General features: G+C 43.4%; 1 protein-coding gene across 3 annotated transcripts in view; it reads left to right on the top strand.

Annotated features, from left to right (window-relative positions):
* The window catches only part of KCNAB1 (potassium voltage-gated channel subfamily A regulatory beta subunit 1), a 263,968-nt gene that overhangs the window by 190,052 nt on the left and 61,440 nt on the right, over nt 1–12,476 (top strand). For all 3 annotated transcript variants that reach the window (XM_054983176.1, XM_054983175.1, XM_054983177.1), the window contains exons 4-6: nt 182–261; nt 5,762–5,806; nt 8,260–8,304. In XM_054983176.1, coding sequence (XP_054839151.1) covers nt 182–261; nt 5,762–5,806; nt 8,260–8,304 — 170 coding nt within the window. The remainder of the gene's footprint in view (nt 1–181; nt 262–5,761; nt 5,807–8,259; nt 8,305–12,476) is intronic.

Raw genomic sequence — 12,476 nt, 5'->3', positions numbered from 1 at the left:
CTCTGCAGTTGTTTCTTAAATCTGTCTCGTCTCCTAATACACAGGGTTTAAAAATATATTGTGTTTGGGAAGAGTTCTTTCACTGTGTTTTGTATGACTGTTTCATTCTAAGCTGTTCCTGATGGATTGCAGGAGGAGAGTTTTGTATTATCTCGACTAATTTCATATCTGTTTCTCAAAGGTTGCTGAGCAGCTAATGACTATTGCATACGAGAGCGGAGTGAATCTGTTTGACACAGCTGAGGTGTATGCTGCTGGCAAGTAAGTATCTGGGCGTACTCTGCTGGAGCCAGGTCTGTGAAAGCCCCTGGGCAGAAAATAAGCCCTTGGCCGTCGTCACACGGGTCCTTATTTTGTCAGTTTTGCACTAGAAATAGTTTCTTCTGTTATCATTATTAGAAGAGATTCTCCCATATTTTGATGACTGCTTGCACTTCCAGTCAGTCACATTAAAAGCGGAAAGCGCAATTCAACGGTCAGTCAAAGTGCCTCCAGAAACGGGGCCCTAAAAATCCCGTCCTTTAAAAAAAAATGTTTCGCATATTTGCACTGTATCACTCTTCTATTATACCAGGGGTGGGCAAATTGCGGCCCGCGGGCCACATGCGGCCCGCTACAGAGTTTCTTGTGGCTCGCCAAGACAGTCAGAAAAATCCGCCTTGAACTGAGCTATAGATGATATGAAATTAGCACAATAAATAAATTGAATAAAACTACCACTATTTTATTTAATTTATATTTATTGATTTTTATGATACAATTTATACCTTTTCTGAAATGCAAAGTTAACTAATGAATGTAATCATTTTAAAAGGTGCGGCCCTCCGCTAACCTCCGCTCCCACAAAGTGGCCCCCGAGCCAAAACAATTGCCCACCCCTGTACTATACCAATGTTGTGCTGGGCCAACCCAAAAGCCAACCGTGATAGGTAGCAGAGGTTTCCTGCCCATGGCAGAATAGCGCTATAGCACTGTAAGGCTGACTTAAAAAAAAAAATTACTTTGGGGCTTAATTGCGGGTCACTCTGGGGCTTGTGGGAGTGTAGGGCAGGAGAATCAGTGTTAGGTGAGACAGATGATAGGGGAGAGTGAGCATTTTAGTGTTGCAAAGCATTCATAGTCAATCCAGGGCATTCACATGGAATAAGGTGAGCATTCAGCGGGAGATGGCGCTAGTTTGGCGCTTAATTTATGGCCGTGTGACGACGGCCCCTAGCACATACATGTGCATGAGTAGCACTGCCCCTTGACTGCTCCAACTATGATTAGTTTTGTCCCATGCATACTAGGCAGTGATAGAACAACTTCCACAAAAAAGAACTAGAGATGACCTTCGCTATTTCCCTGCCATTTTCCTCTCTGACCGCTTATCAGAAGTGGGATGAAGCTGGTCTCATTATCTGGCTGATCCCCTGATAATTTCTACCACATGCTTGTTTCTCAGCTGAATATTCCCGTTTGTGTGAATGTTAATAAGCCTTATAAAATAAAGGTGAGGGCAGATTAACATTTTAACAGTGTTCTCAGCAGGTTCTTCTACTTACTGTGTAATCCCAGCTTTGCAGCTTGCTTTATACACATTCATACACAAGTCAGATACTAGTTCAGCTGTCACTCTTGTCCTCCCTCCCCTTATGCTTCAGATTTTTTAAAAAAGAATTAAAGTAGCATGCTTATGATTATAGATTTATCCTTTACCTTATTTTAAAAAATTCATAGTTGCAAAACTGCTGTGGGGAATTTGGGGGAAGAAGGGTATTAATGACGGCATGGAGATATGCCAGAAGGAACACAACACTACTGATTTTTCCTAGTTCAAAGTGAAAACTTGCAAAATTAGTTTCTCAGAGTTCACTGGAGACAAAAACATACTTTTGAATGCAGTAAGGACACTTCAAACAGCTCAATCAATTTCATCCCAATTCACTGTTTCTCAAACTCTTTTAAGTCGGGCCCTTCTTCCAAACTTGGGCCACACAACCCAAGATTGTATGTCTGAAAGTATGTGGAGATCTACACAGAGGCCGTTCCCACACGGCTTACCTGAACTCGGAACGCTGTGCAGCATGCTGGAAAAAAAAAGGAAGATCGCGTTTTCTCTTGCGAGTTTTGCGCGATGTTGTGCAACATCGCGCAAAACTTGTGAGAGAAAACGCGATCTTCCGCATTTTTTTCAGCATGCTTCGCAGTGTTCCGGGTTCAGGTAAGCCGTGTGGGAACGGCCAGAGTTGTATGCATCCAACTTGCTGCTTTATGCAAGAGTCTGTGGATGGTGGTACTAATCCAGACATTGGGATTAGAAAAAGAACAAACAAGACATGTTTGTCTGGCTCTCCCCCATAAAACCAGAACAAAGACACATCAATAAGTAGCAGCTCTTCCTGAGTTCTGTTCTTCCCAAATCACGTTGGAATGACGGGGCATGAAGTCACTCCTAGAATTCTTTTATGACCCATGGAATTCATCCGCCAGAAATCATTTAGCTCATCCAGGTTTTATCTGATAAGGTGTTAAAAACTGCACCTGCCTCAGGATCCTTTCTTTCCCTGTACTTTCAAACACACATGACTCATGAGGTGTCCCTTGTCCCCAGGGAAGAGGTCTTCTCCGCTATTTTTGAACCTCTGTCCCAAGTAAACAAAAGACTGGCCAGAATTTGCTTCATGTAATGATAAAGTATCTCAACTGGCTTTTGTGAAGCAGTGGCAGTTCTATTTCAGAAAACTTAAAAATTACACCTTTCAAGAGCAAATCGTTTTGAACCATGAGGAAAGATGGAGTAAAAGGGTTTTAATAAATAAATTGTAACAAGCAATTTGTTGCATGTCAGAATACAGTTTCCTCTACAAGGTTCTGGAAATACATGTTACGAACTATCTAAGGACACTCAAGTGAAACTAATTTCACTAATCCCCGCCTCCCATGCACTCACTCGCACAGTCACACTTCAATTTGCTCCACGTGAGTACATTCGCACATTTGATATCAGTTCCTCCTCAACTGCTAAAAGTATCCCAGGCTGTTTACAACTGCAGATTTCTATTTCCCCCCACCTCCCACATCCATTCATTGAAATGCAGATCTTGACACTTTCTCACACCTAAAAGAAGTGCAAATTGGCGAGTCAGAGGAGCCTAAAGTACTTGCTCTACAGTGTCCATCGCTGAGAGTTCTTCTCACTGAGAAAACAGCTGAATCGGAGGTCTGCCTTCCCAACTTGGCTTTCGTACTCACTTGCAAATGCAATTACACAAAGGGAGGTCTCCTGAAAGCAGCATGCACATGTGCTGAGCAAGACACAACCTGCACATGAATTGAGGACCACACATAAGATCCTGCACTTGAGCATCCCCATGTAATTTGCAACCTGTATTTCCACTCAATGACAAGGTAGTTCAACCTGGAACTGCCATTTTTGCTGGCAGCCCTGTGTCTCTATTCTATGTAGCTCTGATCTCAACTCTCATGCATTTTAGACAAAAAACCCACCTCCATCAAACAAAAACAAATCCCTCCTTGGGACAGTCAGGCGTCATCTATCTAATGAATGATGGGTTTTAGGTTGAAGAACCCCCCTGGATCATGTTGCAACCCTGACTTTTCTGTACTTAACTAATCCCAAGTGGCTCTCTGCTCCAGCTTCATTGTGAGCTACTGAACTTTTTATCCATTTTCATAGATCAGTAGTCTTCTGTCAAGCTGGGATATGCTTCATTTCCAATAACATAGTTTTATTGGGTTCACTATAAATGTTTTCCTAAGTCTACTGGTCCCATATTGGGATATGAGTACCTCTGGAGGAAATGTGGCTTACAAAACATCTACAATTGTCATCACTTTGGACATTCTCTTCAAGACTGCTGACAGATGGCTGTAGCTGGACCAATACACTGAGCATGGAGCTCAGAGATCAGAGGGAAGAAGCACCTGCCAAAAAGCATCACAAAAGAGACTGTCATGGCTGAAACCACAAAAAGTGAAACAAAACGTACCCTGAGTTCTCTGCCATAATGCAGAGGCCTTTGCTGAACCCCATCAGTTGACATGACCTACTCCAAATCATGTATCCTGCTTTCTAACCCCCCCCATTTGTACTGGCTCTAGAAACTCCTCCTAGGGGTCATGATGATAGTTTTCTGCTATTTATCTGAGCTCCCTAGATCCCTGGATTTCAACAGATTTTGGCTCTGCAGTGCTCCATGTGCAGGGCTGGTGAACCCATTGAGACCAGGTAGGCAGTTGCCTCAGGGCGCAGGGTGCCGGAGAAGGCGCCAGAGGAGGCGCTGGGGGCAGGAGCACACACCACGGAGCTGCAGCCTCCCAACCCTCCCGCCCCGCACTGCCGCCGCCACCAACACATGCCCCCGGCCGGGCACAGCAGCCGTGGGCAGGCTTCTGGGGTGGTGCAGGGCAACCGAGCAGGAGAGCTGGGAGGTCACCCGCAGCGTCCCAGCTGCCCACCGCAAGCAATTGGGTTGGTGGCGCGCATCATCATGCGGGCTGGTGCGTGCACATGTGTGCATGCGCGCGCGCCCCCAGCGCGCCCGCCGGCCGCAAGCACAGAAAACCCTGGCACCACTCCTGCCCATGTGCATGGTGGATGCACTTAAGGAAATTTCAGAAGCCGTTTCAAACACACAAGCGATTGCTCAATCTGAACTCAGTTTGGGTACCCAAAGTCTATTTTTCAATGTCAAAGTTCATCCACTAGACTATCTGAAGAAGAGGAAAGAAGAATGCCTTTTAGCAAGAGTAAAGCATATTTTATTCATTTACTTGTATGTATATCCTGTTTTTTCTATCCCTTGTGTGGACCCAAAACAGCCCTCTTCTGTTTTATCCTCGCAATAACAACCCCATGAAGTATGTAGTTGATCATGGTGGATCCAGGCAAGGTTCTGTGGCAGAGCAGGGATTTGAACCCAGTTAGTCTGATACTCAAAACATTATGCCACATGCTGCCATTTTTGCTCCTCCACCTAATAACTATATCCAGTCCAATCAATTTTAGGGTTGCTAAAAAAAGAGAAGAAATAGGGGGGGTTCCAATTTACTAGCATGCAGAAAAATGGCTCTCAATTGAATTTCTGTGTTTTGTGGTCAAATTATTTGGATGGCATTTTCTGGCTAAACTGAGGCAGCGATTTTGCTCTCTGAGAGTGCAGACTCTGCACTGACATTTGCAGTATGGGAAAACGGCATAATTAAAAAGAAGAAGCCATCGACTTACAGTTGGCTTAACAAGTGTGACATTTATGTTGCCTCTCTTCCCTGGCTGAGTTTTTGAACTACAGCCCAGTTGCCTTGTAACAGCAACAAGGAAATAGCATAACCTGATCCAGTGGGAGGCAAAGGCAAGTCAAAGTTGGACCAGCGTACATTGATGTTGCCTTAAAGAGACAAGTCCCTAGGGTTGCCAGCCTCCAGGTGGAGACTGAAGATCTCCTGGAATTACACCTGCTCTCCCGACTACAGAGATCAGATCCCCTGGAGAAATGGCTGCTTTGGAGGGTGGACTCTGTGGCATTATATGCCACTGAGATCTCGCCCCTCCCTAAACCCCACCCTTCCTAGGCTCCACCCCTAAATCTTCAGAAATTTCCAAAGCCAGAGATGGCAACCCTATTACATGTACAATGGGATGGGAGTAGGGGGCCTACTTTTAATGAAATTGTGCATATAATTAAAAACTTCATATTACGAATGCACCAGTGAACCCTGATCAGCATTTTTTTCTTTTTTATTATTATTATCCACACAGAGCAGAAGTCATTTTGGGAAACATCATAAAAAAGAAATGCTGGAGGTAATGTAAAGATTTAGCATTCTGTTCTTGGCATGCACCTTGCAATAACAGTAGATTTGGGAGTGTTCTGTTCAAAGCCACACCACTCACCTGACATTTTGGTCTCTGGTCATGAGGGCTCTGCAAAACTGACCTCGAACTTAGGCCAACCCCCCAGGTGAGTGCTGAGATTTTTCAGGCAGTAGCAGCTGCTCTGCTGTGACCGAGGCACTCTTTGCTGGTACTGTGTAAAAGAGTTAGCATACTTGGCATTTCTTGGGACTTCTTCCCATTCAGGGCCCTGGACTGTTGCCCTAATGTCTGGACCAAGTGGTGAAACTGTGGGTGATAAAGGTAAACAACAGCCAAAAGTATTTCAAAATTTCCAACTCTCCTATATCAAAAGAAGTTCAGTGCCATTCTAAAGTGATGGCAATAGAAGAACACTGATAGGACAGGGAAGGACTCTTTTCAGCAGTGGAATATTTCTTTTTTCAGTGGCTAATTCTTGGCCTTGGGCCTGCCTTGCCATTATAATAACCTCCAAATGGGGTCTGGAGAGCTAGAATTACAGCTGACCACCAGACTATAAAGATTAGTCCACCTGGAGAAAATGGCGGTTTTGGAGGGTGAACTGTATGGTATCATACCTTGCTGCGGTCCCTCTCCTCCCTAGACCCTGCCCTCTCCAGGTGCCACCCCCAAGTCTCCAAGAATATACCAACCCAGAGCTGAAAACCCAATTTGCCCTACTTATAAATCTTTTTATATTGAAAGGCACAGAAATATGGAGATCACATTTCACAGACTATTATTATTCCAGTGGAACACCAGATGCTCATGCTTCCAGATCATCATAAACATGCACACATGCTTTAAGAATAACATTAATTCTTTTTATTATTTTAAATTATTACATCATTTAAAGCCCTGGCTTAATTTAACTATGGTTAGTGTGATTGTACATTTATTGTACTCCACAATGTTTCGTTAGGCTCAAACCAGGATTTGCAAGGTAAGCCCTTTTTTATAAACTAACCACAGATAAAGTAACGTTTTCCCATTTTGCCTGAACTGGGCCTGGAGTTAGTGTGATCCTCTGAACACAGAGCACTCCTAGGTTGCCAGGTCCCCTTACCCTCCTAGCGGCTGGGTAGTGATGTCATCACGTCCAGCGGGAACGCTCCCAGTGCACGCTGGCCTGGGAAATTTTTTGCCTCCCGGGCCTATTCCAAGGGCCCTTTTCCCCCACTAGCCAAGTGAATGGCAGTGGGGGGGAAAAGCTGAGAGCAGGGAATCCCCCGTCCCCACGAGGCGATCTGCCAGCCCTAAGCACCCCATTAACTGTGGTTAGTTAGGGTAAATCAGACCAGGATCTGAAACCATACTTTGAAGATGGTTTATTAACCTCAGTTAGTAAATCAGGGTTCCCTAATCATTTTGAGCCCATGGGCACCTTTGGAATTTTCACACAGAGTGGTGGGTCCACCTACCAAATGACTGCCGCAGGAGGCAGAGCCAACCAGAAAATGGCTGCTGCAGGAGGTAGAGCCACACACAAAGGAAGCCCAAGTGTAGGGGAGAACAGGGGTTGTTTAAAAAATACACGGGGAAGAGAACTGAATTTGCTATCCAAATCCTGGTTTTACAACCTAACCACAATTAAAATTAGCCATGCTTTTGTGTTATGATTAAAACAAGTCTCAGAGCAGAACCACAAGTGACAAAAGGCACAGATTGGACACTTGTCAGCTTCCCTCAAGTTTTGATGGGAAATGTAGGCAGCTTGGCGGAATGTTGGACAAGTGACAGTTGAAAAGTCCATTGGACAGCAGTCAGAGAGCCAAGCTGCAAGACTAGGATGCCTACATTTCCCATCAAAACTTGAGGGAAGCTGACAAGTGTCCAATCTGTGCCTTTTGTCACTTGTGGTTCTGCTCTATGTGTTGCAATTAATATGAAATACAAGTGACTCTGATCTTCCTGAAGATATATAGATTAAATAGATCTCTCCTATGTATGACTTGAAATGCAGTTAATGGGCTTTTGAAGGTTGCTCTGAACCACACACTCTTTGCCTCCTTTACAGTTGATATTAGTGGTTCAAATCCACTGGACAGATGTATTTTTTCTTTTTTAAAAAATAAAACAATAAAATGATCAAACACATGTTACATTTATTAATTAGGTGCAAATACACTGCCCCTGCATCATTGTTTCTTTTAAATACATAGTGTACAGCATAGGACAAACGTTGTGCAAGATGCTGTACATAGCATTTTCTGTAGATCCAATTTTGATTGGCGAGCCTTCTGTCAAGATGAAAGGAATTCATTTTTTTGTGGTCCACTTTATGGAACCATAACTTAAAGAGTGATGCAGTTAGCTAAAAACAAAAGAAGCATTTTTATCCCACATCTTGTTTTGAAACAGTTTTACAACTGTAATGCATTTTGTTTTTGTTTGTTTTTTAGGAGGTCAAGTCTGGTCATTACAACAAAACTCTACTGGGGGGGAAAGTAAGTATTATGTTGTACAGATAAAGCAATTTCCTTTAACATTGCTTGTTTTTTTAGCATTGAAACTTGTGTTAAATGTGGAGTGGGATGAAAGCTCAAAGCTAATATGTTACATGGTGATTGGTCATTGCTTTATTTGAGTGATGGTTCTGAAAGATCAACTAATATTCTCTCAGTGGGCCCTAACGGCTAAGAGATGGTTTCAGGTGGATAGCTGTTTTGGTCTGAGAAGAAAAGCAAGATTTGGGACCTTTCCAGGATATGAACTTTCAAAAGTCAAAGCTCATATCCTGGCAATCTAGGTGGTCTTTATGATGCTGCTGAACCTGAATCTTAAGGAGATGGTTCCTCAGTGGTTTTCTTGAAGCACCCATAATGGCTATAAAGTTCCTGTCTCCCAGCTGAATGCAGGGGAAAGGGGAATGCTCATGGCTTAATGGTAGGAGCATGGTTTGCTAACACGTGATTTGCTAATACGTATTCTCTGGCATCTCCAGATGTCAAGCAGCAAATGAGAAAATCCTTTCTCTTTGTTAGATCCTGGAAAGCCACTGCCAGTCTGAAGAGATGGTGCCATATAGACCCTGATATGTTAGCTTTGTATGTTCATCTATATGTTCATAAATCTATGTATGAAAAAGATGTAATTTGTGTCTGGCACACAGAAAATTCTGTGAGTTGGCTGAAGTGCCTCTGGGTGCAGGATCTCCGGGGATGTCCGATGTGACAGGGCAAAGCTACAAGTGACAAATGACACTTGAACGGCAAGTGTATTTCTCCCTGTTCACTTGCACTCCACTCAATCCACTTGCCGTTCAAGTGTCATTCGTCACTTGTAGCTTGGCCCATAGTCTGCCTTCTATAAGGGCCTCTTTACCTCTCCCTGTGCTCTGCTTGTATATTTGTAAATAAAGCAAACACTATTGGTGCAATCCTATTCAGAGTTACTCCAGTCTAAACCCATTGATTTCAATGGGCTTAGACTGGAGTGACTTTGCATAGGATTGCACTGTATGTAAGTCTCTGATGCTCTCTCCTGCCGAGGGAATCAAACTAGGTAAGGTGGCTCAGAAGTCCTTGCACTAAAAGAATTGGGAAGCAAAAAAATTCTGTCGAAGGCTTTCGCGGCCGGAGAATGATGGTTGTTGTGGGTTTTCCGGGCTGTATGGCCGTGGTCTTGGCATTGTAGTTCCTGATGTTTCGCCAGCAGCTGTGACTGGCATCTTCAGAGGTGTAGCACCAAAAGACTGAGAGGCGATACAGCCCAGAAAATCCACAACAACCAAAAAAAAATTCTCCTTCAAAGAAGACAAAAATCCTGTATGCATGACCCACAATGATGTATCAACAGTGTGATGTAGTGGTAACTGTATCCGATAAGGAACTGGGAGACTCACAATCAAATCTTCACTCCATCACGGAAGATCATGGGTGCGTGGATGACCTTGGGCCAGTCACACATTCTCAGCGTAGCCTACCTCATAGGGTTGTTACGAATATAAAATATCAGAGAGGAAAATGATATAAGCCATTTTGGATCTCCATTGGGTAGAAAGGCAGGCTATAAATGAAGTAAATAAATAACATGCATAGAAGAGGAGTGGGCATGAGCATGCTCACCCCTGCCACAGACCTGCATACAATCACCAGCTTGTGAGCATAGTATCTACACAAGTAGGAAGTTTATGTGCATAGGCACTGAACCTATGATAGGGAATGTTGGAAAAGGTGGTGTTCCTGATTATGGAGATTGCACATACACACATAGACTTCCTCCATGCATGGATCACTTGGCTGTAAGAATCGACACATTGCCCTGGGGTGGGTTGTAAGATGGTAATTTGTGCAAGTACTTCCTTGCACAGGAATGGTGAAGATAGATTCTTACTTCTCTCCTAAGAATAAAAGAGCAGACACAAGGCAGGGGTGGGTGTGTTGGTGTGTTGGGACTCGCCACACATACCAAGATGTGTCTGCCAAAATAACAGGCACTTAACTAGTAAATAAATACTGGCACTAATCAATCCCCACATTTGTATTGCTTAAATACCATTGGAATCACTGGGATTTATTTATTTATTTATTTATTTAAGTATTTCTACCTGCCTTTCCCTCATGGCTCAAGGTGGTTTCAAACTAAAGCTATATGTACAATATAATACAAGCCCATTAAAGCCCCCTCCGCAAAAAAGCCTACAGCTCAAACTCTGTTGAAAGCCCTAGCAAATAAAACAGCTTTAAAGCATTTTCTAAAAACTGCCTTTGCACTTACCTCATGTCTGTCGTGTGCTCCTTCTTTCTTGTTCTGACACTTGTGTGATGACATCACTTCCGGAAGTGATGTCATCAGACCGGCCACAGCAGCGCTCCTGCAGTCAGCATGAGACCAATTTGGCCTCCCGTGACATCACTACCATTTCCTGGCTCTCTAGAAATCACCAAAACTCTATGGTACCATAAAAGTTGGCTCAGTCAGTTCCTAAAACATTGTGGGGATGAGCAGTGACATCATTTCTGGGTCTTTACCTGGAAGTAACATCAAAATGTTAACGGTGACACCCCCCACCCCACTTTTTCTCACTGCTCACCAGAGTGAGGATGGGCAACGGAGGGCAGGAGTGGGAGTTTCCTTGCACTTAATGTGCATCAGGCAACCCTAGTCCAACATTTTGACCTATGTCCAACACTCTGAACCCTGCTATATTGTTTATTGGATGTCTCAGCCATTGATCGAATTTACTCACACTGTGTAATCTGCCTTGAGTCTCAGTGAGAAAGGCAGACTATAAATAACGTAAATAAATAAATAAACAAATAAATAAAATAACAGAGATGCCACGCTGGCTGGTTATTAGCTTTGGATGGGAAAAAGACAGGTCTCTCTCTTTGCCTGCCTTTTTCCTTCTTCTACGTTAATAACAGCAGAGGGAATAATAAAACCATTCAGGTAGAGAAGAGTTAAAATTCTTCTCCCCCTGCTCCTGGCCCAGCCACACTATAACAGCAGCCCAAATCGGGATCCTACACAACTGCTATGTTGGAAAGTTCTGATCATGGATCTTCTGGCCATGGAGCAAACTGGATTTCAGGATTAAATAAATCTCGGCCTCTCTAACTTACTGGGTCTTGAAATGCTGCTAAAGTAGAGCATGTCATGTAATGCTCAGCAGGAGAGGAGAGAAAGTGTAATATTCAGTCTTTCTCAAAATGACAGCATTTGATTTAATGTGGAGAGTTAAAAATACCTGCTTGACCCCTGGGTATGTGCTTGGATCATTCCCTGCAGTGAGATCAGATCAAAAAGACCATCCTGTTTAAAGTAAAATGGGTCCACTTCCATCTCCATGTCAGACTAAATGAAAGAGAATTCTCTCTCTCTCTGGCTTTCTCATAGTAATGCTGTACAGATTTTGCTGACTAAAAATCATCTCTAGTGTGCTGAAACCAGCCTTTGAACTGGAGGCTAAATTACACAGTGGCTGTGCTTTAAAAGGTGTTCACTCTTATGGGGGGGGGGGGGGGCTGTCTGTACCCTTCACTGTGCACTGTTTTTCTTTATTTATTTTATTTGGGCCATTTTTATGGTACCCTTTGATCCTTTGCAGCCCTCAGTGCAGCTAACAGTACATAACTGAAAGCTGTAAAATTACAAAACTAATAAAAATTAAATTTAAAGAACATCAGTAATCAGTAATGTTTTTACTGTTTTTAATTTGTTGTCAAACCGCCCTGAGCCCGTCTGACGGGGAGGGCGGTCTAAAAATGTAATTAAATAAATAAATAAATAAATCAGAAAGCAACAAATACAATTGTAAAATGGTCAGGTGATACAGACAGACAGCAAACACTACTCATCACTTCATTTGAAGAGCTTCTGGAGCTGAAATTTCAGCTTTCTCCAGAAGGCCTGTAGGGATGCTGCCAAACTCCCCTCATGTGGGACGGAATTCTGCAGCTGAGGAGCACAGCAGCTCCCGCCTTCCTGTGGATCTCAATCAGTTTTGCTTCGGTTCCCACAGGAGAAAAAAAAAACCTATCAGTTTCAGAACTCAGGCATGTTGACAGGCAGAGGAAGGTACTGAAGTACTCTGAACCCAAACCATTCAGAACTTGAACAGTGCCATCCTAAGCTAAGATACACCTTTCTGATCCATTGAAATCAGTCGGCTCAT

The sequence above is a fragment of the Eublepharis macularius genome, chromosome 6 (genome assembly GCF_028583425.1).
Source record: "Eublepharis macularius isolate TG4126 chromosome 6, MPM_Emac_v1.0, whole genome shotgun sequence".
Lineage (NCBI taxonomy): Eukaryota > Metazoa > Chordata > Lepidosauria > Squamata > Eublepharidae > Eublepharis > Eublepharis macularius.
The sequence above is the reverse complement of the archived record's forward strand: the minus strand, read 5'-3'. Positions and strand labels throughout refer to the sequence as shown.